The 25,841-nt window shown below is 38.0% G+C and overlaps 1 protein-coding gene and 1 long non-coding RNA gene across 3 annotated transcripts in view; one reads left to right on the top strand and one right to left on the bottom strand.

Moving 5' to 3' along the window:
* The window catches only part of MGAM (maltase-glucoamylase), a 119,629-nt gene that overhangs the window by 14,281 nt on the left and 79,507 nt on the right, over nt 1-25,841 (top strand). For both annotated transcript variants that reach the window (XM_030932136.1, XM_030932137.1), the window contains 7 exons: nt 4,491-4,619; nt 7,481-7,656; nt 18,252-18,372; nt 20,022-20,131; nt 20,676-20,827; nt 21,353-21,524; nt 24,163-24,262. In XM_030932136.1, the coding sequence (XP_030787996.1) occupies nt 4,493-4,619; nt 7,481-7,656; nt 18,252-18,372; nt 20,022-20,131; nt 20,676-20,827; nt 21,353-21,524; nt 24,163-24,262 (958 nt within the window). In that variant the 5' untranslated portion in view covers nt 4,491-4,492. The remainder of the gene's footprint in view (nt 1-4,490; nt 4,620-7,480; nt 7,657-18,251; nt 18,373-20,021; nt 20,132-20,675; nt 20,828-21,352; nt 21,525-24,162; nt 24,263-25,841) is intronic.
* Nucleotides 11,358-17,410, bottom strand: LOC115898227. Its single transcript, XR_004057922.1, has 3 exons — nt 17,145-17,410; nt 12,630-12,750; nt 11,358-11,834 (listed from the first exon to the last, which is right to left on the bottom strand). It is a non-coding gene; the product is annotated as an uncharacterized LOC115898227 (long non-coding RNA).

The raw sequence follows: 25,841 nt of genomic DNA, 5'->3' as shown, positions 1-25,841 counted from the left end.
TGACTAAGGAAGACTGCTTCCTACTGAAGAGAATGTGGGAGGAAATGTTGATTGGGTGGAGAATGAGACTGCAAGGAAATATCAAATTCCTGATTTAGGGAGTCATGAACTAAGACCTCCCAGGAGAAGAAAGGGGATGTTCTTTTTGAGTAAAGAGAGTATGATTTACAAGGCAGCCTGGGAAAGCAAGCGTTGGTGGGTTGGTGGGGAAAGTAGGCCTTGTATAGGCAAGACTGCAGCTATGGCTTCTCTTCCTGGCTTTCTGCACTTATGTCCCAGGCAATGCATGAGTCATTCAACACATGGGGCCATAAAGCACTTAATGGAGGTCATACCAGAGCAAGTGAACCAGGACAGCAGTCAGCATTGTTCATCAGCTGCTCCACCAGAACACCAAGTCGTGTGTGGTGCCACACTCAGGGAAAGTAGGACTGACATATTTTGTAGAAACATTCTGTTTCTTACCCAGGACCCACTACCTGTCTTCTCTTTGGTAAATAATAATATAGTGAGACCTATGCTTTATGATTTAGAATATTTTTACTTGATTTCCACAATAAGAAGCTGGCAATAGATAATAATAACAGAAGAAATTGTAGTTTCGTTTTACAGATAGGAAAGTTGAGACTCAAGAGTATTACATAAATTGTTTTTTTTTTTTTGAGAGGGAGTCTCGCTCTGCCACCCAGGCTGGAGTGCAGTGGCCAGATCTCAGCTCACTGCAAGCTCCGCCTCCCGGGTTTTACGCCATTCTCCTGCCTCAGCCTCCCCAGTAGCTGGGACTACAGTCGCCCGCCACGTTGCCCGGCTAGTTTTTTTTTTGTATTTTTTAGTAGAGACGGGGTTTCACCGTGTTAGCCAGGATGGTCTCGATCTCCTGACCTCGTGATCCGCCCGCCTCGGCCTCCCAAAGTGCTGGGATTACAGGCTTGAGCCACCGCGCCCGGCGAGACTCAAGAGTATTACATAAATTGTTACAGCTACCACAACAAAAAATGGTAGGGTTGGGAATCAAGCTCAGGGATTCTCGTGCTCTATTTAGCACTGCCCTCTCTTCCGAGAAGAACTTGGGGATAGAATAATAAAAAAAAAAGACACTAATGAAATGTTTAGCACATGTGTCTTTTGTGAAAGGGAGAAATAGAATAGTGTGAGATTTCTGTGACTCACTTGAAAATGAGTTTTAAAAACTAATATTGAAGCCAACATCACCCTGATACCAAAGCCAGACAAAGACACAACAAAAGAATAAAACTACAAACCAATATCCCTTATTAACATAGATTCAAACATTCTTGACAAAATACTAACAAACTGAATCCACCAGCACGTGGAAAAGATAATACACCATGATTAGTGAGTTTTATTACAGATATGCAAGGATGGTTCAACATGCACAATTCCATAAATGTGATTCATCACACACACACAATTAAAAACAAAACCCATATGATCATATTAATAGATGTAGAAAAAGTATTTGATAAAATCCAGCATTCCTTCATAAAAAAAAACCCCTAACAACCTTGGCGTAGAAGGACCATACCTCAAAATAGTGAAAGCCATATATGAAAAACCCATAGCCAAAATCATACTGAACAGGGAAAAGTTCAGTATGATTGAAAGCATTCCCCCTAAATGGAGACAAGACAAGGATGCTCATTGTCACCACTCATATTCAACATAGTACTGGAAGTCCTAGCTACAGCAATCAGGCAATAGAAGAAAATAACAGGCATCCAAATTGGAAAAGAGGAAGTCAAATTACCTGTGTTCACTGATGATATAATCTTATACCTAGAAAACTCTAAACCCTCCAAAAGACTCCTAGATTTAATAAATGACTTCAGTAAAGTTTCAGGACTCAAAATTAATGTACAAAAATTAGTAGCATTTCCATACACCAATAACAATCAAGCTGAGAACCAAATCAAGAATTCAATCCCATTTACAATACAATACAATAAAATACCTAGTAATACATTTGACCAAGGAGGTTCAAGGATCTCTACAGACAACTATAAAACACTGATGAAAGAAACTGTAGAAGACACAAATTGGAAAACATCCCATGCTCAGGGATTGGAGGAATCAGTATCATCAAAATTACCATACTGCCCAAAGCAATCTACAGATTCAGTGCAATTGTTATCAAATTACCAACATTATTCTTCACAGGTTTAGCAAAAACAATCCTAAAATTCATATGGAACCCTGAAAGAGTGTAAGTAGCCCAAGTAATCCTAAGCAAAAAGAATAAAACTGGAGGTATCACATTACCTGACTTCAAATTACTCTAAAAGACTATAGTAACCGAAACAGCACAGTACTGGTATAGAAATAAACATATAAATCAGTAAAAAAGAATAGAGAACTCAGAAATATAGCCACATACCTACAATCAACTGATTCTTGACAAATATATGCACTGGTGAAAGGACTCCCTATTCAATAAATGGTACTGGGAAAACTGGAATGTCATATGCAGAAGAATGAAATCTCTCACCATGTACAAAAATTAACTCAAGGTGGATTAAAGACTTAAATGTAAGACCTGAAACTATAAAATTCCTGGAAGAAAAACCTAGGAAAATCTCTCTGAACATTGGCCTAGGCAAAGAATTTATGACCAAGTCCTCAAAAGAAACCACAACAGAAACAAAATTAGACAATAGGAGACTTAATTAAACTAAAAAGCTTCTGCACAGTAAAAAAATAAAATAGAGTAAACAGACAACCTACAGAGTGGGACAAAATGTTTGCAAACAATGTATCTGACAAAGGGCTAATATCCAGAATCTATAAGTAACTCAAACAACTCAACAGGAAAAAAAAACACATAACCCCATTAAAAAGTGGGCAAAGGACATGAACAGATATTTTTCCAAAAAAGGCATACAAGTGGCCAGAAAACATGAAAAAATGCTCAACATCACTAACCATCAGAAAAATGCAAATTAAAACCACACATGAGATGTCATCTTGCGCTGGTCAGAATGGCTGTTATTAAAAAGTCAAAAAACACATATTGGGGAGGATGCAGAAAAATGGAAATGCTGATACAGTTTTAGTGGGGATGTAAATTAATGGTATGGAGATTTCTCAAGGAACTAAAATTAGAACTACCCTTCAATCCAGCAAGTTCACTACTGAGTATCCATACACAAAAAATAAATGGTTTTATCAAGAAGGCACCTGCAATTGTATTTTTATTGCAGCAGTGTTCACAATAGTAAAGTCATGAAATCAACCCAAGTGGTCATCAACAGATGATTGGATTAAAAATGTAGTGTACATATATGCCATGGAATACTAATCCATAAAAAACAATGAAATCATATTTTTATAGCAACGTGGGTAGACCTGGAGGCTATTTTTTTTCTGCATGAAATGACCCAGAAACAGAAAGTAAAAAGCTGCATGTTCTCACTTATACACAAGAGCTAAACAGTGAGTATATTTGGACATACAGAGTCATAGACACTGGAGACTCCAAAAGGAGAAAGGGTGGGAGGAGGGTGAAATACTACTCATTGGGTACAATGTACACTATTTGGGTGATGGGTACACTAAAAGCCCAGTCTTCACCACTATGCATATAAATCCATGTAACATGTTTGCACTTGTACTCCTAAATCTGTAAAAATTAAAATCAGTAAAAAATATTTTTAAAAAGTGAAAAAAATGCTGGTAGGAATATCATAGATCTTCTAGTTGAATTTCTTTCATTTGTAAATGAAGAAACTGAGAATGAGAAACCTTAAGTAAATTTTCCAAGGTAATCTAGCTGGTTATTTTCAGAATGAAGATTGCAAAAAAGAAAATTAACTAGATTTAAAGTCTCCTGGAAGATGCTATATCATCTATGTACCATTCTTGCTAAAAAAACAAACTTAAATCTGATAAAAACTATAAAGCTAATAATTAATTTACAGGAACTATAAGGATAGAGAAATATGTTAGCATGCCTAGAGATGTAATCAACAAAATTCAGACTGCAGGAAAAATCTACAGAACAAATTCTGTTTCTTAAAAAATACATAACAGATATAAACCAATTACGAGATATAAATCTTACTTGCATCCTCAGGAGAGCAGAACAAATTGTAAAAGTTTATCAGACAATGAAAGAAAATTCAAAATTTACTAGATATTTGATGACAGTAAAGAATTATTATAAACATAGGTGTGATAATATTTTGCCTTTTGCAAAATTTCTTATCTTTCAAAGAAACATATTGAGTATTTTTAGATTAAAAGACATGAGACCTGAGATTTGCTTCAAAGTAATTCGGGGTAGGGAGAAAAGTGGACCAGAATAAAGACAGAATGAATTGGCCATGAGTTGATAATTTTTTAATTTAGATAATGGGGGCTTGGGAGGCTTGTTACCGTATCCATTGCATACATTTGAGCTTTTCCATTAAAAATCTTACTAGTTATATAGTAAATCAAGTTCACATCTAAAATTGTTTTCTCTTACTTTTTAGAGATGGCAAGAAAGAAGCTGAAAAAATTTACTACTTTGGAGATTGTGCTCAGTGTTCTTCTGCTCGTGTTGTTTATCATCAGTACTGTTCTAATTGTGCTTTTAGCCAAAGAGTCATTGAAATCAACAGGTAAGAAGTAACTCTGGGGCTCTCTCCATGTGTTGTTTTTATTAGAGCAAATCTTCATCAATGGCAGGAAAGTAATGCTTTCATGCTCATGTGTGTTGTTTGTTGCGGGGGCTGTTATATGTGTGTGTTCTATGTGTTTTGGGCAGCTCAGTAGATATTCATTGTAGGTTTAAGTTGTGATACTTTGATTTAGCAATTAATGCATTGCAGGATTCCATAATTGACATTTTAAATACATTTGCCAAATTTCCTTAAATAGCTCTAATTCTGCTAAGAATGGTAATTAACAATACCCTTATGTGAAAGGCAAGCAAATGAGTATATGAGAGACTTCAAAAAGTTTGTGGAAAAATAGAAATAAAGAAATAGAAAGACAAAGATAAAAATAAAAACAATAAACTTTATTTCTCAATGTAAACTCCACCAAGTTCAGGACACTTTTGTAAAAGATGATACCAGCCATTTAGTCCATCCATAAGGACTAAGGGTCCTGGGAATTTAACCTTTTTAATGCAGTCTTTTTTACATTATTAACTGAAAAAAATGAGTGCGCTTTATAGATTTTTTTTTTAAGATTAGGAAACTAAAAGAAGTCAAAAGGAGCCAAATAAGAACCATAAGGTGGATTTCCCATCAAAACTCTTCAAAATTGCCTTTGTTTGATGACGAAATGAGCAGGAACTTTGTGGTGGTGGAGAAGGACTCTCTGTGAAGCTTTCCTGGGCGCTTTTTCTGCTAAAGCTTTGGCTAACTTTCTCAAAGCACTCTCATAATAAGTAGATGTTACTGCTCTTTGGCCCTCCAGAAAGTCAACAAGGAAAATGCCTTGAGCATCTCAAAAAACTGTTGCATGACCTTTGCTCTTGACTGGTCTGCTTTTGCTTTGACTGGTCCACTTTTACTGTGACTAGGCCACTTTCCCCTCTTGGGAGCCATTGCCTTGTGCTTTGTCTTAAGGCTCGCACTGGTAAAGCCATGTTCCATCTCCTGTTACAACTCTTGAAAGAAATACTTCAGAATCTTGATCCCCACTTGTTTAAAATTTCCATTTAAGGTTCTCCTCTTGTTTGCAGCTGATATGGGTGCAACAATTTTGGCACCCATAGAGTAGAAAGTGTGCTCAACTTTCATTTTTTTCATTCACAACTGTGTAAGCTGAACCACTTGAGACGTCCGTGGTTTTGCCTATTGTTTCTGCTGTTATTTGTCAGTCCTCTTCATTGGGGCATGACAAAATTAATTTTTATCTTCACAAATGGATGTGGATGGTCTGCTGCTGTGGGCTTCATCTTCGATATTGTATTGGCTCTTCTTAAAATGAGTTATCCTTTTATAAACTGTTGATTTCTTTGGGGCATTGTCCCCATAAACATTTTGTAAGTATCAGTGATTTCACCATTTTTCCACCCAAGCTTCATCATGAGTTTGATGTTAGTTCTTGCTTCAGTTTTAGCAGAATTTATGTCGCTCTGATAGGTGCTCTTTTCAAACTGATGTCTTATCTTTCCTAGTGCCTCAAGCTAAGTCCTGTTCAGACATTTTGTAACAATCTACTGTCAGTACCAAAAATATTTGAAATTTCTACATAGTTTTTTCATAATACATATTTTTCATGGACTTTCTGAAGACCCTCATCTAATCGAAGTTTTTTTGTTTATTGAATTTTTATATCCCCAAAAGGAGCTGGATTATGCAGAGTTATCCATGGTTTCTTATCTGATTCATCTAGGAGCAAATTCCTAGGAGAACCAGGCAATCAAGGGTTAACCTGTGGCTTCTCTGTCCCTCCCACCCCATCCCTTGTTACAACAATTTCTATTTTTTGTAGAAAAAAGTCCCAAAGGTTGCTCAGCTCTTAAAATTATGTGATTCTAAAGATGTAACTAAAACCATTGTGCAGACATTGGCACAATTTGAATCTGAAACCCTGAATGAAAGGAAAACCAATCAAAAGACTAACTGTTTTGTCTTAATGTCATTATTAATTTATTGTAGAACACCTTCAAGAAAGCTCACCTCCTTATTTTAGGATACAATAAAAACACATTTTCTAATTTACTGATTTTTAAATCTGAAATCAAAGTTCTCCAGCCCTTAGATAAGTCCTAGCTGTCAGTTTTTAGACTGGTGGGCTCCCTTTACATCTTTTGTCATATAGGACTTTGTATTTACAGAAGAATGACGTTGCTCAGAAGCATTCTTTGTCCTGGGGATTGGTTGTTGACTGAGCAAGCAAAGTTAAGGTTACTGTGACTAGGATGGCACTTGTACTGCACATGTTCTGTGTGCCCTTGCTGCTGGGGTTGGAAGTAAAGAATCAGATCAGAGATCTGCAGACTTTACTGTAAAGGACCAGATAGTAAATGTTTTAGATTTTGTGGGCCATACAGAGTCTGCCATATGACTTAATTTTGCCCTTGTAGCACAAAGCAGCTAAAAATAAATGAGTGTGTAATGTGTATAACATGTAATGTGCATGTGTGTAATTTTCCAGTAATACTTTGTTTGTAAAACAGGTTTTGACTTAATTTGGCCTGAAGGCCATAGTTACTGACCCCTAAACTAAAGGAAGGGTGGTCCCCAACTTCATGAGCTTCTAGTCTAAAGGTGGAGTCCTTACTCTTATACATACCATCTTGTAGGGGATGGAATTGGGAGTAGAAGGAGATGATGTAGAGATACACAGAGGTAAATACAGTCAGCAGGAACAAAGTGACATTTTATAAAGTGAATGCATAAATTTTGAGGTCATCAGAGTGAAGCCCACTCAGTAGTGGAGTTAACTGGAGGTGTTGAGAACTATTGAATATCTGTGAAATTAAATTTGTTTAATGGTCATTTTATGTTTGCTTTTGATATAGCCCCAGATCCCGGGACAACTGATCCCCCAGATCCTGGAACAACTGGTTCCACGCAGCCTAGGACAACGGGTCCCCTAGATCCTGGAACAACTGGTACCACTCCTATTTCTGCTGAATGTCCAGTGGTAAATGAATTGGAACGAATTAATTGCATCCCTGACCAGCCACCAACAAAGGTTTGAGTTATGAATTTTGTTTCCATTTCAGAATTTATGCAACCTGATAGTTGTTTTGTTTGTTTTTGTTTTGTTTTGGTTTTCTTCATTAGTGACTCTCAAGAGAGGTCACTTGCAACACTTTATGTTGCAGCCATTAGCCGCTCAGGCAAATTAACCTTTGTCCATGCTGGCTGTGCAGCTTCAGGAAAGGAAGACCTGGAATATTCCCTTGGGTTGCCAGATTCAGCAAATAAAAGTGCGGTTGCCCAGCCAAATTCAAATTTCAGAAAAACAATGAATCAGGTTTTAGTATAAGTGTGTCCCATGAAAGATTTTGGGCTTACTTACTAAAAATGTATTTGTCTTTTATATGGCAACACTACATGATTACTAGTTCTTTCTGCCTCTGTTCTTGCCCTGTATGTCTCTCCTTCTCCTTTCAGAATTTCCAGAGCTCATCTGGGATCTACAGTAAAAATTCATACACGTGCACAAAGCATTATTTAAAATAAGGGCAAAGTTTCAAGGGCTATGTTTTGGAAGGAAGGAGGTAATTAATGCCAGATTAAAGCTAGTGCAGACATCTGGGTATTTACTTTAGCCCATTGTTTCTAGATTATCGGCTGAAGTCCAGCTGATTATGATGATTATAAAGTACTTTGCCCACACCCTATGTTTGTTGTGCGAAACTTACAGAAAGCTGATGCACACGCATTTACTTTCCCTGTCATATTGTGCAAGTTACTCAATAGCTCAACTGGGCTGTACTCAATAGCTCGCTAATTACTTGGAAGCTCACCTAGATTATCACATTCTCAGTATGTCACGCTACTGCAACACTCCATCTTGTTATTGGGTATTGGTGAACTTCAGATACAGCCATAGTAATGTTTCTTTGGTGCTTTATTGTAAGATCTTTTGATAAGTACTGTGGTATCAAGATTGAAGTTCAATAAATGATCTTTGGCTTTTCTACATGTCATACCCAACTGAATTACTCCATGACCTTGGCGTGTATTAATTGGCATGCTCAGCCAGAGAGAAATACTGGCACTTTCAATGATTCATTTTCTTGTAGAAGGTACATCTTAGGCCTTTTGTTGTATGTTTCACGAATCCTGAGAGCTGTATGCTGATCCAGATTGTTGTTAAGAGCTGAGGCTATGGATAGTGATGTGTTTGTATGGCGTTCACATTAAAGGGAATATAGCTGAAAGAGGATGGTGGGAAGAAGTTATGAACACAACAGATAGGGTAGGCAGAATGTTCTGGTGTTGAAGCCATTCCCATATAATTTTTTCATTCTTATCTGTCCTCCAAGATTATATGTAAAAGAACTAAAAGAATAACTTTCTCTGCAGATGGTTCTTGTTTATAAATACCATTGTTTCATTCTACCAATTATGGGAGGGAATCTTTTTCCAGTACAGAAGGAAGTAATATATCAAGCCACCCTGACACCCTGAGTACTCTTGGGAGACTCTTCTTTGTCGAGAGAATGGACTCTAGGAGTCCCCTTCATGGATCTTAGAAAAAAAGATCACTCAATTATCTAACTCCAGTTCGTATCTTTAGTTCTGGGCTTGAAAGTGGTTAGAGGGCATCTTCACTGAATCCCTTCCTATCACATCAGCTAAACTCATTACCTCCTCACCAAATCTGCTTTTTCTTCTCAGCTACCAGATTTCTGTTAGTAGTTCTATTAAGCTTCTAGTTCTTGAGGCAGAAACAGCAGAACTTCTGCTTGGCTCATCCCTTCTATCCCTTTGGCCAGTATTTCATATATTTTAAAATGTTTTCCTTAACAATATTTTCCAGAAGAGGCATTTCATTTTCATTCTCACTGCCATCCCTAGATCATCATTTCCTCATGCTTGGGTTGCTCCAGGTGCCGCCTGGCATCCCTTCTGAATTCCATTTCTCCCATCCATTCCATTACATGAGGGATTAGAATTGCTCTTTTTTACATCCAACTTTTGTTATTAGTTCTACCCAACTCCAGTACATATAGTGGTTTATTACTGTGTGTTGAGTCAAGTTCAAACACTGTCTTCTATCATCTAAGACCCTACCTCTGTGCCTCTATAGGTTCACTTAGGCTATACTTCTATGCAGATTTTAAAGACAGCTCTCTACACTTATTCTGAACCTTTGAATTCTAAAATCCTTTCCACTTCCTTGATAAAGTCTTTTATCCCCAATTCCAGAACTCAGAGTTGAAAGATCCCATTGATGGCAGGGAGCAGGAATATTTCATCAAATTCCAGATATCCAGCTTAGGAAAGAAATGATAGTTAATACTTTTAAATACTTTGATGTTTCAGGGCTATAATGCACTGTGTAAACATGGGAGAGCAGGTTACATGCTTAAAGATAAACCCGCGTGCCCTAAGTGAACATTGTAGAGTAATTAAGCTGAGAGAAATTCACAGTTGTTTTCCAAGGATAACAATAATATAAGTGGTAATCTGAGTAATTTGAGAGGTTACCATATTTCTTAAGCAGAAGCTTTGCCATCTTTTACAGCAAACACACTTGGTAATTGTCTGTGTATTACTCATTTATTTGGCTTATGGTATCTTTTGGCAAATTCCAGTTTATTATCAATGTGTTGGGGATCATGTTTTATGATATAGCAGCAAGAGTATTGCATTTTGCCAAGGTCATTGTGAGTCTTCACCTTTAAATTACTCTTTGTTTATACAACATCAGTTAATAGCCATTATATGGTGCTAGGAAGAGCAGTGAGCCCAGATACAAACTTCAAGTCTTAAAAGACTTAAGTTTATGTTTGGCACCTTGAAATGATAGTGTAGCCATTGGACAAGTGAAAGGTTGTAAGGGGAGCCAGGTTATTGAGTTACTCAGTCCTGGCTTTGCTTCTGGAAAGCTCTTTGACTTGATCAGTAAGTCACATTTTCTTATAAACTGTCAAATCCTTCTAAGTAAAATGAGACAGTGTGCTCAGCTAAAAGTGCTCATTAAACAAATAACTATTGAACACTGTACTAACCTCAAAATATTTTAGAATAGTGATCTCTAAGGTTCTGGGAAATGTTTCTCTGAAAATTCACCACAGTCTGATTTGGGGGACTAGAAAGACTGGATTCTGGTGGCAACTTTGTTTTAAAAAATCTTTGCTGTTAGACTTCACCTTGAGGTTAAATGAAGTGGCCAATCTAACAAGCTAAATTTCAAAACCTAACTCAAGATGCACATATTATAAAATAGCCTAAAATTAAGATATTTCACAGAGTCGAGACTAATTTTATTCATTCATTTGTTCAAACTTGCCGCACATAAAAACAGCTAGAGAACATTTTGATGAATAGAGGGTGATTTGAAATTCCTTTATCATCAAGTGCTTTCAACTTCTAAAATTCCTGCTCTATTTGAAGATGGGATACTTTGTTTCATTCTATTCATTTTCTTCATGTGGAGACTTTCTGATTCCACCTTTTTTGTTCACAACATCAGGTTCTTTTGTGCTGCTGTAACATAATGCCCAAGACTGGGTAATTTATCAAACACAGAATTTTACTTCTCAGTTATGGATGGAGACTGGAAAGAACAAGACCAAGGTGCTGGCATCTTGTGAGGACCTTCTTGCTACATCTTCACATGGTGGCAGACAGAAGGCAAGAGACAGCCCACTGTCTCCTTTATAAAGGCACCTAATTCCCTTTGTGTGGGAAGAGCCCTCATGGCCTAATCACCTCTTAAAGACCCCACCTGTTAATACTAACATATTGGCAACACCTGAATTTTGGAGGTGGCCCATTCCAGCCAAAGCACCAGTCTAACTAAAATTGCTCTAAGTCTTCTATTTTCTTAGACTTCTGTTTTCTTAGAGCACAACTTCTCCATTTGTCTACTGAATTACGAACTACCCAAACTTACTGGTTTGCAACAATTGTTTTATTATATCTAGTGATTTTATAAGTCTGAGATTCTGGCAGGGTTTGACTGAATGGTCCTGTTCCACATAGCATTTACTGAGATTACATGATGTGGTGGTATTTAGTTGGTGGCTGGTCTGGTCTGGAGGTTTCAAGATGACTTTACTTACATACCTGGTACCTTGGCGAAAATGGCTGTAAGGCTGACTGCACCCTCTTCCCCTCCATGTAGTCACAGAGTCTGTCTTGGTACTCTCCCCAGCAGGGTAGCTGAACTTCTTACATGGTGGCTCAGTGCTGCAAGAGACAGAGACTTAAGCTTCCAGTTCTCTTAAATACCACACCTAAGCCAGCATAGCATCACTTTTGCTGCATTTTATTGATCAAATCAGTCTCAGGCCGGCCCAGATTCAACAGGAACAATGATAGACTCCACCTCTTGATGCAAAGTGTGTCGGAGAACTTGATGGCCATTTAAAACAGTTGCAGAGGAATGCTTATTTTTTTTCTTCAGAGTAGCATAAAGGCTGCTATTAATGGTCAAGGCTGTGGTGAACTGGACAGTACAGAACAGAGCAGGATGGGGTGGCACAGGTTATTGGAGTCAGCACTGGGAATAGGTTGGGTGGCAGAGCTGAGTGACTGAGGTCTAATGCGAATGGGAAGGAGTGCCTCCTGTTCCCTCCAGTGGCAGGAAATGGTTGATGCCACTGACACACTCAAGCTGACTCTCCCTCAGTCTGGGATCATGTCCTTTTAACCAGTTTGCATTTGTCCTTGCAACTTTGCCCTCTTTCTCTTCTGAATGCTGCAGATGCTGAAATTTTGATTTTCTTTTTTTTTAAATCTTAGATCTGCTGCTTCCTAATGACTTAATGGTTTATGCATTTCAAGGCACCTGTAATCTTATCAGTAAATTATTTTCACCTCACATTGTGGAAAGACATAGGGAATTACTTCTGAGAAAGTTTCTGGTTGATAATTGATTTCACCTTTAGAATAGGCTTTTGCGAATATAGGGTGGCAATTTCTCTTTTTTGTATACAAATATGTGAGAAAGTATTTTTAAAACTAAAAGGCCCACATACTTACTACAGAAAAGGTGTTAGGAGAGAAAGTCTGTGACAGGATGATCCCTTTAGGCTTCTTCTGGTTCTTCTCTCTACCCATTACACTGATCAGCCCAGCAAGCACCTGGGGCTTCTCTGGTTTCCTGTAATAGTAGGAATCATGGATTATCATTTAGTGGTTTTCATTTTACTACTTTCTGCTTGCTTCTCTTTTTCTGTATTTCCCAGGCTCTGTCCCAGAAATTCTGATTTAATTCTTAAGGAGTGGATCCCAGGCCTGCTTATTTTTGTAATTTGCCAGGTGATCCAAATGTGCAACTAAGATTAATAACCACTGGTCTACAGCAGTGGTTTTCAAACATTGTTCTGTTTTAGCATCACCTAGAGAGCTAATAAAATCCTTAGCACTCCAGCTTCAGTGAAAGAGGATAGGGCCTGTGCTTTTACACTATTCCTAAAGTTTCAAGGTGATTCTGACAGGTACCATAGTTTGAGAGTATAGTAAAATGTGTTTGACACAATGTGCAAAGTTGTACATTTTCAGCAGTTCTGTAGGTCGTTATGTTGGAAGGGATTTTGGCAAAATATGGAATGTTTTCAGACTGTATTTTTATATTGTTAGTCACGATTATTATAGTCTTCTTGGTAATCCAGTATATGAAAGCTTGAAAAATAATGACACATTAGGTACTTGATAAAAGATGGGGAGCTGAGAAAATAGGCAGTTCTATATTCTTTCCTATTATTTATTTTCACATTGGTTTTGATTTTTTCTATGTTGCACTAACTTCTTTGAAATAATTATTAATAAATCTTTAAGATATACAAAAATATATAACCATTATCCAGCTTAAGAGATAAAATATTATCAGCAGAGATGAAGTCCCCTGCATATCCATTCTGTATTATTACCTTTTCCTCCATCCTCATTAGAGGTCACCACACTTTTGAAATTGATATTTACCATGCATTCCCTTCGACCTTTACTACTTCTATATATCCTTGTAAATAAAAGACATATACAGCCTATAAACATTTTTGCTTATGCACTTAACATTGTGAGATTTAACTAAGTTGATAGATATCTCTAGTTCGTTTATTTTTGCCATAAAATTGGTACACAATTGTATAAAATTGTATATCAATTTTACGGCAAAAATAAATCAAAATCACTCTTTCTAAGTAAAAAGATTAGTTTTTCTCCAATATCTTGAAGTTACATCAGTTCTATTCTGAATATCTTTGTAAGTTTTTTTACTTGCACCTGTGTGATTTTAGATATATATCTTCAAGTTTACTAGACATTATCAAATTGATCTCCAAAGCAGCTGTGCTTATTTACCATCTCACTGTCATTCTCTGTATCCTCTTTGGAATTGACAGTTTATTAAAGTTTTGCCATTTGGGGATTATAAAATTCTGTTGTGGTTTCAGTGCTAATTTTTCTGAATACTAATATTGGTGAACATCTCTCATTTAGTTCTTTTCTGTGAATTTTTCTGTCTTGCCCAATTTTATATTGAGATGTTTTTCTTCTTGATATGTACAAGCTTCCTGTTCATTCATTTATGTGATTCTGGATTCTTATTCTTATCATATGTGTTGCAAGTATTTACTGTTTTGAGGCTTTGCTCATCTATTTTATACTGTCTTGATGAACAAAAGTTTTATATTTTAATAGAGTCAGGCCTATCAACAATTGTGACTTATGCTTTGATAACTATATATTCCCGTATTACATTGTATCTCAGGAACAATTCCAGGAAGACTAAAAGCCTAGAGGCAAAAAACAAAAAGTTATAGATTTAAGAAGAGAAAAAAAGAATCTAATATAATAATAATTGAGTTATTTATTCTATTTTTTTCTATAAATTTTCTCAAATTTCTACCTAGACAATATTTTGTCTGGAAGTAATGAATTATTCGGCTTCATTGTACTCAGTTTTGTACATTTTTTTCTTGTTCTCTTGAATTGTTAGGCCCTCCAATATATTTTTAAATTATAAGCAATCATAGTGATGGGTCACTTAGGTTATTTTTCCTGATTTTACAAGGAATCCTTTTAATATGTTACCATTTAGTAAGATACTTCTTGTACAGTTTTGGTGGATATCCATGATCAAACTGAGGAAGTTGCTTTTCATTCCAAGTTTGCTAAAAATTTTATTATAATAGCTGATGAATTCAAATGATTATATGGTATACTTTTTAAAATAAATTTTTATTATGAATTACACAAGTAGATTTTCTATCATTGAAGGATCTCCTTATTTCTGGAGGAAACACCACTTGGTCATTATTCCTTTAATATGTTACTGATTTCTGTTATTAATCCTGTGTGCTTTTTCTTTTAGGCTTTTGCATTTATGTTCATGGATATGACTGGGCTGTAGTTATCCTTTATGCTTCATGTTTGCTTTTGACATAAAGTACTTTCTTTGTTTCTTCCCTTCTCTCTCTTTTAAGTGTTAACAAGCATTGGGAGTTGGAAGAGGAGGGGGTTAGGGTGAGCAGAGCTTGATTTACTCTTAAGCAGTGTCTTCAGGATCTGACTTCTCTCTATCTCTGAATTCTATTCACTCCTCCTCTTCATGTTGGCAAAAGAGCCTGTATAACTATTATATAAAAAGTAACATATCTTTCCATCTTTTTTTTTTTTTTTTTTTTTGAGACACAGTCTCGCTCTGTCGTCCGGGCTGGAGTGCAGTGGCCGGATCTCAGCTCACTGCAAGCTCCGCCTCCCGGGTTTACGCCATTCTCCTGCCTCAGTCTTTCCATCTTTTATGTACATTATCCATCAATTACTCTGGGTGCTCTTAAAATATTCTGTTATGTACTATCTCCCTTAATTTTACCTTGTGATTCTTTACACTTTTCTTGTATATATTTTGAGTCTTTATTATTAGGTGTATATCAAGTTTGAGCTGCAATATCTTGAAACTTTAATCATCAGGTACTGACTCTATGTCTCTCTAATAATGAATTTTTACTTAAAGTCTATTTGCCTGATATTAATATGGTTTTTATTTTATTTTATTGTTTTGAGATGGAGTATCACTCTGTCATCCAGGCTGGAGTGCAGTGGCACAATCTCAGCTCACTGCAACCTCCACTTCCTGGGTTCAAGCGATTCTCCTGCTTCAACCTCCTGAGTAGCTGGGACTACAGCCACAAACCACCATACCTAGCTAATTTTTGTATTTTTAGTAGAGACAGGGTTTCACCATGTTGGCCAGGCTGGTCTTGAACTCCTCACCTCAAGTGATCTGCCTGCCTCCCAAAGTGCTGGAATTACAGGCGTGAGCCACTGCCCCCAGCTGGCATTCTTTTTACGTATTTGTTTTCCACTTTACTTTCAGGGTTTTTGTCAATTTAAGTTTAGGATGTGTAAACTACAAGAAACATTTAGTTGGACTTACTTCTTTAAATGTAATCTATCTTTGTCTTTTAAATATTTAAACCCTGTAATAGTTGACACGACACATTCTTTCTAAGGTCTCATTTTGTGCTTTCTCTTCATTCTGTTTATGTGCTAGTCCCCACCCCCACTCCTTCATAAACTTGTCTTTTTTCTTAATTTTTTGGATTGAGGATTTCCACACTCCCCCCAACTCTAACACTTTTCCTTCAGTACTGTTTTGGTAGTTACACATTCTATGTTATTTTGGCAGTTTCCCTTACATTTTTAATTCTCATATCCAACTTAAAGGGGCATTTTGTGTCCTGGACCTAATTTTTTTGTGTGCCCTAATTCTATTCATGCCATCATTGTCCATAGTTTCTTTCTAAATCTATTTTCCTAGGTTTTATATACTTTGTTTTCTCTTATTATGTGGGTCTTGCTCCATGTCTCTTCCCACTTCTTGCAATGGCTCAGCTCTACTGTAGAAGCTGGCATTTTTGACTTGGCTAGCAAAGACTGTTTGCATTCCTTGCTCTTTTGGCCACTCTGATCTTTGTCCTTTCCAGTTTAATGGAAAAATTATTAAACTCCGGGCTGTATACAAAAACCGCTATGCTTAACACCCTCCCTTTTCAACACTTTTTTCTTTTTATGCTGAGGTTTCATCTGAGTGGGTTTTACAAGAACAAAGACAAAACTGTGGATTGAGGTTGAGTTCACAGTGAAACCTGATCTTACAGCAGTATAAACCACATGTGGACATCATTGTTTATCCCTCATATTGGCTATTAGTGTAAAAAATAGCATTTGATTAAATTTCATTGTTCGTATAACTAAGCAAAACATTTTTTCTTACCATTTGCAAGGCTGCATTCTTGTGAAAATGTGCTTAGAGATACTCAACCCAGAGTATAGAAAAAAAAAGAAATGGATAGTAAGAGAACTAAGTTATGTTCTTGCCTTTTCAATAGCTGAGTAACCTTTGGCAGGTCACTTTACCTTGGAGAAGCTTTACCACTCTGGGCCAAAGGTAATTTATCTGTAAAGTGATCTGGCAGGAGGTATTAGTTATCTATTGCTGTGTAATAAGTTATACCAAAATTTAATGGCCTAATAGGACAAATATTTACTCACAGCTTCTGTAGTCAGACATCTGACCTTGGCTTAGGTAGGTGCCTCTGGCTCAGTGTCTCTTGGAAGGCTGTAGTCAAGGTGTCTTCCAGAATTATGGGATGATTGTTTTCAAGCTCACTCATGCAGTTGTTGGCAGGATTCAGCTCTTCAGGTGTTGTTGGACTGAGAACCTCAGTTCTTTGTGGGCTGCTAGCTGGAGACCTCCCTTGGTTCCTTGCCATGTGAGCCCCTCCACAGTATGACAACTTGCCTCTCCCAGAACGAGGACTCCAACAGTGAAAGTGAAAGAGAGCAAGCAAGACAGAAGCTTCAATCTTTCTGTGATCTAATCTTGAAAGCAACATCGTGTTATTTTCTCTGGTTTCTATTACTTGCAAATCACTTGATTCAGCACGCTCTCAAGAGGAGAGACTTCTTTGTTCTTTTTTGTGTTTAACCTGGTTGCTTCTCCCAAATTAGTTGGTGTGAGAAAGAAACTATCTTCATTTTGGCCTCCACTTGATTCAGTCATTAATTATGTTAGAAGGCACATACCTTTCTTAAGTAAGAATCTATTTGGGTGTCAAGAGGGACTACTTTCTGCCTCTGGAGGAGTTCAGGGACTGTATACATGTCATATATCTCACATATGTATAATCCACATAAATGTAAGGCATATATTTAAAAGTCAAAACAACATTAGTTTGATTTGAAAGCTTCAGAATAAAATTGATTGCAAAGTCTTATTTTTAAAAGTCAAAGCCAATATAAATGAAACTCCATTTGTAATTTTAGATTACTGGTGATATAATTATATTATTGTTTAGACTATTTAAATATATTTATGATATATATTTGTGATAAACATATGAAATATATTTGTGATAAAAGATACAAAATGCATTTTGCTTCCCGTACTGTTACATAGGAAGGACACTGGTCAGAAAAATTGGTTATAGGTAGAAGCTCTGCCATTTCTTGGTATATGGCACAATTTATCTAAATATCAGTTTTCTTATTTGTAAATGAAGTTCTTGATACTATAGTCTCAGATTAGATGTTTTATGCTTTATAAATGATCGTGTTCTATGACTAAATGGAGCTTCTTTGACTAACCTGTTGTTTCAGGCCACATGTGACCAACGTGGCTGTTGCTGGAATCCCCAGGGAGCTGTGAGTGTTCCCTGGTGCTACTATTCCAAGAATCATAGCTACCACATGGAGGGCGACCTTGTAAACACAAATGCAGGTAAGCCAGAGTCTGCCATGATGCAGGAGGTCCAGACCCTCTGGAGGCTGACTCTGTATCCCCCAGAGGAGAGCTGGGGCAGCCTGCAGAGTTCTGCTCTGTGGGGCCACATAACCACATGTGACAGAAGGTAGGCACTGCTCTTAATCAAGGACTGGAATCTATGTGGGCACCAAGCAAAAAATTATTCTCTGCCTTGGGAGTTGAGAGGCCATGTCCTCTTTCCAGCTTCCCCATTATGGACCTTCATGACTGTGCAATAATCATTGATCATTTTTGTTTTCAAGTTTATCCCTTTTAAAGTGGGGGATTCGAAATCAGTAACCTCTCAGACTACTTCCAACTCTAATTTTATGCTATTTTTATGAAATGGAAATAATTCCAATTTTATAAACATGTTGTGAAAGTTAATATAAGTGTTCATGGAGTGAATAGCCCCTCTTCTTCCTCTTACTCTAAAATGCAGAGCATAGGCTGGGCGCAGTGACTCACACCTGTAATCCCAGCACTTTGGGAGGCCGAGATGGATGGGTCATGTGAGGTCAGGAGTTTGAGACCAGCCTGGCCAATATGGCAAAACTCCATCTCTACTAAAAATACAAAAATTAGCCGGGTGTAGTGGCATGTGCCTGTAGTCCTGGCTACTCAGGAGGCTGAGGCAGGAGAATCGCTTGAACCCAGGAGGCAGAGGTTGCAGTGAGCTGAGATTGTGACACTGCACTCCAGCCTGGGTGACAGAGCTAGACTCCATCCAGCAGCCCCCCAAAAAATGCAGAACATAATGATGACCATTCTAGGGGATAGCAGAAGGTGACGCTTTAGAGAGGCTCTCAGTGGAAAGGAAGAGGCACGTTCCCCTTTTAGATGCTCTGGGCCTGATGGACTGTTCCAATAAGGTCTCAACTTTCACCTGGTTTACCATTTAATTAGGGAGATGGCATCAATGGATATAATCACCTGTAATGCAGTATGAAAATGACTGAGAAGGAATTGTGTATATATATATGTCAGGTCTGAGAATGTAAAGGGAATCTGATTAACACCAAATGACTGATGGGCCTGTGGAATGAGTGTTAGGCTTATTGGGGGAGGTTTTCAATCAGATTTTGTAGAAGAGAGACAGATTTTTATATAAAGTAATGATGATATCTAGCGCCATAATCTGCCATAGATAGTATGTGCATATGATGGCATATATGTCTGTATTTTCCCTTCTTTTGAGAAATAAAGGCTTTTCATCAATCCCTTTGACATGTATCCTAATCTTGTTTTTTTTTTTTGAGACGGAGTCTCACTCTGTTGTGTGGGCTGGAGTGCAGTGGCATGATCTCGGCTCACTGCAACCTCTGCCTCCCGGGTTGAAGCAATTCTCCTGCCTCAGCCTCCGGAGTAGCTGAGATTACAGGCATGCACCACCATTCCCGGCTAATTTTTGTATTTTTAGTAGAGACGGGGTTTCACCATGTTGGTCAGGCTGGTCTCGAACTCCTGACCTGGTGATCCACCCGCCTTGGCCTCCCAAAGTGCTGGGTTTACAGGTGTGAGCCACTGCACCCAGCCCCATGTGTCTTAATTTTTATGTAGGTATTATTTGAGAATTTGCAGAGTCAACTATGAAAACTTTTTTTTTTTTTTTTCTCCTGTGTTAGGATTCACAGCCCAGTTGAAAAATCTGCCTTCTTCACCCGTGTTCGGAAGCAATGTTGACAATGTTCTTCTCACAGCAGAATATCAGACATCTAATCGTTTCCACTTTAAGGTTGTAATTTGTCTATTTTATTTTTTAAGTTTTTTTTGAGAGACTTTTGTTCCCTATCCGATGACTGCAGTTACTACAAAAATAGAAAAATTTGTTACTGGAGGTATTTTTCTCTACTGTCATTATTAATCGGCACCTGTATGTTAAAGACATATACGGAATAGTCTTCCTTTAGTGTGACAAATGCAGGTAACACAAATGGAGGTAAGCCAGAATACTAACTTCCTGAATGTGTATTACAGTTTACTAGTGAGTTTGGCTTTCATTTATTTACTCTAGCTGACATGTGGAATGTGGTAGGAAGAAAACATAAGGGAGATCACAGCTTTCAATCCATCTTTGCAGATGTGCTGTGTATGTCTCTACCTAAAGACCAGCTTATGCCCAAAGGTGAACCCTTTGAATTTCGTAACATACTGAGTACATCTACCTTAGATATGAGGTCAGTTTGATCAGTACCTGATTCCAGTATCATAAGTAGGGATATTGGGAAGCTCTGACAAGTTTTTATTTTGGCTTTCCTTCTATTTCTGTCTCTGCACAGTTGACCGACCAAACCAATAACAGGTTTGAAGTACCCCATGAACATGTGCAGTCCTTTAGTGGAAATGCTGCTGCTTCTTTGACCTACCAAGTTGAAGTCTCCAGAGAGCCATTTAGCATCAAAGTGACCAGAAGAAGCAACAATCGTGTTTTGTAAGTTTTGGAAACCTATCGAAGGATCAGAGTAGGAAGGTTACAGGGAGGTCTGTAAGCATGGAGAAGGGGGTGTTTCAACAATATTCCTGAAGATTGTGAGACCATTATTAGTGACCAGACCCTTTACCTTCTAAAGTATGTATTTTTTTCTGACTTTCCTTCTCTTTCTTCTGTTTGCACAATCTTTTTTTTTTCTCTTTAGTTTTCCCTTTATTTCCCTCCATCTATAATATATAATCAGCTGTCCACCAGTAAATATTTACTGAACATCTCCTATTGTAAGTATAGTGTTCTGGTCATGTGGTAGGCTGTCTGGTCTGGGAGTAAGAAATTTGCACATGGTCCCTTTCTTCAAGGAGTCCTAATCTTTTGTTGTCCATAGAAAAATGTCACAGGATGGCAAATGGGACTGAATGAATGGGGGCTATTGAGTCATTGAGATATAAAGGATGCTTTTCCAAACACTTACATTCTCTCCACACTGCTTGCTCACCCATCCTTGTGTTCTCCACCTGTGTCTAGGTTTGACTCAAGCATTGGGCCCCTCCTGTTTGCCGACCAGTTCTTGCAGCTCTCCACCCGACTGCCTAGTGCTAATGTGTATGGCCTGGGAGAGCATGTGCACCAGCAGTACCGGCATGATATGAATTGGAAGACCTGGCCCATATTTAACAGGGACACAACTCCCAATGGAGTAAGCTTTCAGATGGGTCCCTTTCCACTGAATATCATAGTCTCATTCTTGAAGGTCACCTCTAGTATTACAGTGTAGTGTTTAAGAGTAAGAGTCTAGAGTGGGACTACCTGGCTTTGAATTCTGGTCTTGCTACTCACCAGTTACATGGTTCTGGGTGTTACTTACCTCTCTGTATTCAGTTTCTTATCTATAAAATGGAAGTAATATCTCAATAGGGTAGTGGTGAGGATTAAATGGACTGATACATGTAAAGTATCTAGAAGAATGGCTGCCAGAAGGAAAGTGCTCAGTAAATGCCAACTCCTTCATATTTTTCCTAACCAGATATGGAGAAGATCTTATTAATATCTGTACTCTGAACAACAGTTGATTGTGATCACCATACTTTTAGGTTCCCCTTTAATCACCAACTTACCAGGTTTATCAAAATAGGATAAAGTCTCAGCTAAAACAATCATGTTTTGTATAAAGAATGATTGTGGTAGTGAAAGAATAGACAGAGTTTTGTCGTTTTATTTTATTTCCACTTTTGTTTGTCTTGACTGCTAAAATTGGAAATAACATTGTTTTCTGGATTTGGCAATACTCTGTTGTTCAGGGCCTTTCTTTTTCTTTTCTTCTTCCCTCTTTTGTTGAGATGGGATCTCACTGTTGCCCAGGCTGAAGTGCAGTGGCGCAACCATGACTCACTTTAGCCTCAACCTCCCTGGGCTCAGGTGACCCTCCCACCTCAGTGTCTGGAGTAGCTGAGACTAAAGGTATGTGTCACCATGCCTGGCTAATTTTTTTTTGCATTTTTTTGTAGAGACTGGTTTTTGCTATTTTGTTCAGGCTGATCTCAAACTCCTGGATGCAAGCAATCCTCTGGCCTCGGTCTCCCCTAAGTGCTGGGATTACAAATGTGAGCCGCTGTGCCTGGCTGGGCTTTCTTGACTAAACAGAATTAATGGATAGATGAAAGGAGATTACAGCAATAATTTATTAGTCAACTATATATATATATATATATATATATATATATATACACACACACACACACACACACATATCACACACATACATATATGTGTGTGTATATATATATTTCTATTTAGCCATAGAGTCTAGAAAATATAATAATTTCTTGTTAGATAAAACCGAGGTCCAGAGAAGCCAAATTAATAGCTCAAGGCAAAAGAGTTTGTAAGAACAAGAATGGCCTGAACCCGGGAGGCGGAGCTTGCAGTGAGCTGAGATCACGCCACTCCTCTCCAGCCTGGGCGACAGAGTGAGACTCTGTCTCAAAAAAAAAAAAAAAAAAAGAAAAGAAAAGGAAAAAAGAGTTTGTAAGAACAGAGGAAGAATCTTATCCCTTCTCTGTGTAATTTTAAGGCCAGGGTCTGTACTGTACATATGCCTATCAGAAAAGTAGAAAAGCTGTTGAGTCAGAGCAACTTAACGTAGGAATAATTGGTGACAATTGTTTCATTAAGGAGCCTCAGAACCTTACTACTCAAAGTGTGTATGTAGCAGGGGAACCATCATGTGAGAGAGGTGAGTTTTCAGCCCCTTCTTCCATCTATTGAATTAAAATCTGCATTTAGTGCCAGGAGTAGTGGCTCACGCCTGTAATCCCAACACTTTGGGAGGCCGAGGCATTTGGATCATTTGAGGTCAGGAGTTCAAGATCAACCTGGTGAAACCCCATCTCTACTAAAAATGCAAAAAAATTAGCCACGCATAGTGGCAGATAGTAGTCCCAGCTACTCAGGAGGCTGAGGCAGAAGAATGGTGTGAACCCGGGAGGTGGAGCTTGCAGTGAGCTGAGATCATGCCACTGCACTCCAGCCTGGGCAACAGAGCGAGACTCCGTCTCAAAAAAAAAAAAAAAATTTAGCCAGGTGGTAGTGGCATGCACCTGTAATCCTAGCTACTCAGGAGGCTGAGGCAGGAGAATCGCTTGAGCCTGGGAGGTAGAGGTTGCGGTGAGCCAAGATCATGCCAGTGCACTCCAGTCTGGGCAACAGAGTGAGACCCTGTATGAAAAAAAAAAAAAATCTGCTTTTAGATGCCCATGTAATTTGTGGATACGCCAAATTTTGAGAAACGCTTTTCCAGAGCAATAGTTATCAAATGTGACTACATGTTGGAGTTATCTGGGGAAATTAAAAAATAACAGCTATGTCTGCTTCTGTCTCCAGGGATTCTGTTTTAATTGGTCTGGCATGCAGTCTAGGTTGAGAACTCCTGTTCTGGAGTCTCGAAGACAAGCCTAGACTAGAGCTCCATCTAGTTACCTGATTCATATTAAGGCATATTGATGGAGCTTAAGTCAGGTTAAGACAGGCCTCTTTGAGAGGGCAGCTTTTTTGAATTACGTTTTAAAAATTCCTATCCTCTCACCTTGTAAAAAACATCACAGCCTTCACATTCCTTCTGGATGAATGATCATAGCTGGCTCATTCTGTAAGAAAACAGGAGTTCACTTGGTTAACATCAACTAGATATAGACCCCATCTTTTAAAAATGTGTCTTTATGACCATGAATTTCCTGTCAATTAGTTGCATGATTAGGACTGATTTCCTAAACCAACCACACAATGTGGTGCTGAGACTTCTTGGTTGTAAATTTTGGTTTTTAATTATCTTTCTGCAGAATGGAACTAATTTGTATGGTGCGCAGACATTCTTCCTGTGTCTTGAAGATGCTAGTGGATTGTCCTTTGGGGTGTTTCTGATGAACAGCAATGCCATGGGTAAAGGAATATTAATGGAAAAAACAAGCGCAAGAGTGATTTTCAGTCCCTTTCTTACAGCACTATGATAAAAGGAATGGATCCCTTTAAGAGTGACTGAGCCATAGTGTAGGGAGGGCCATATAGATTATCTAATTGTGCTATCTCTACTTCATTACCTGTTGATCCATGGTAGCCACGAGTAGGGGATTTTCTCCCAGCTTATGATTTTCCTGAATCTGGTGGCCTCTGTTGGAATATTTTCTATTATCAAGTTGAGGGAGCTAACCCTTCCCTATAATTTACTCTGAGATAGTTTCCACCAACGTGTTCTCCATCGTCAGCCTTTTCGTCAGTAGATCCCAGTGGCAATGAATTGCCACAGGGGAAGAGAAGATGTATCAGAAGCTCCCAGGATTGATGGTGGGCATAGGGTATTGATCAATACCTCTTCTCAATTGAGAGTCATTGATTCAATCAGTGCTCCTCAAAGTGTGGTCCCTGATTGGGTCACAGACTGTTTCAGGTCTATAGTAAGATGAGTATAGAAATGGCGAGTAAACAGTGCTGTAGCCTCCACATGCACACATGAACCTTTTTCTAGTAATTCATTTTCATGTTGTTTTATGAAAATGTCAGCTTGCAGTGAAATGGAAATTAAACAAAATAAAGATCTGATTCTCCAACACAGATATCTGAGAAACACTCTAAATGATCTAAAATGATTCTAGGACATCTAAGAGATGAATCTAAGATGATTCTAATAGAATCTTAGATGATCCTAAGGTACTTGAAATGCCAAACAACCTAAGAATAGACTGAGATAATATATTACAAGGACTGTACAGTTTTAGATAGGTGAAAGGAACCAGAAAATAAAATGAGTCAGACTTAGTGGGAAAGGCCACAAGATCCTAGATACTCTGTATGAGTTGATCCTATGACCAAAGAGTACATTGCAGTATTTCTTGAGGCATTTTATTCCTGGATACAAATTAGTGTAATGACACAACTTGAGAATGGTGATTGGCACATAGAGGGATTTTGAATTTATGGCACAGTTTCTGACTTTTTTTTTTTGGTTTGGCTTTTGTTTGGTGTGAGATTTACTGAGGATAGTTATGTCCATGTCTAGTTGAATTATATTCTCACAATAATGATAGGGTATGTGGTGGGACATGTTCTGTGGTTGTGAAAGTCAGAGAGGAAAAGCTTTTCGTCTAACCTCTTAGGGTTAATTCTTGGGAACCTGCAAATTAAACTGGCAAAAAGGTAGATTAGCAATAGAAAAGACAGAATTTATTTACACATGTAATGCGTATACACACAGGAGTTCTCAGTGATGAGTAACTCAAAGCAGAGATTAGAACTTGGGGCTTCTATACCATCTTAATTAATAGGTGAAAGGGAAGGAGGAAAGATGCTTAGGAGAGAACAAATGACGTTTTGGAAAGATAAATGGGCCCTTAGAAGATAGGTAGGAGGATGAGATAGTCTTGTGACACTATCTATCTGGGAATGGTGCCTGTTGTCTCAGAAGAGATTAGAGGTACTCCTTGGTGCAGATTTATGACAATTGCTTTTTATTGAGTTTTTTTGG

This window comes from Rhinopithecus roxellana, chromosome 6 (genome assembly GCF_007565055.1).
Source record: "Rhinopithecus roxellana isolate Shanxi Qingling chromosome 6, ASM756505v1, whole genome shotgun sequence".
NCBI lineage: Eukaryota > Metazoa > Chordata > Mammalia > Primates > Cercopithecidae > Rhinopithecus > Rhinopithecus roxellana.
The sequence above is the reverse complement of the archived record's forward strand: the minus strand, read 5'-3'. Positions and strand labels throughout refer to the sequence as shown.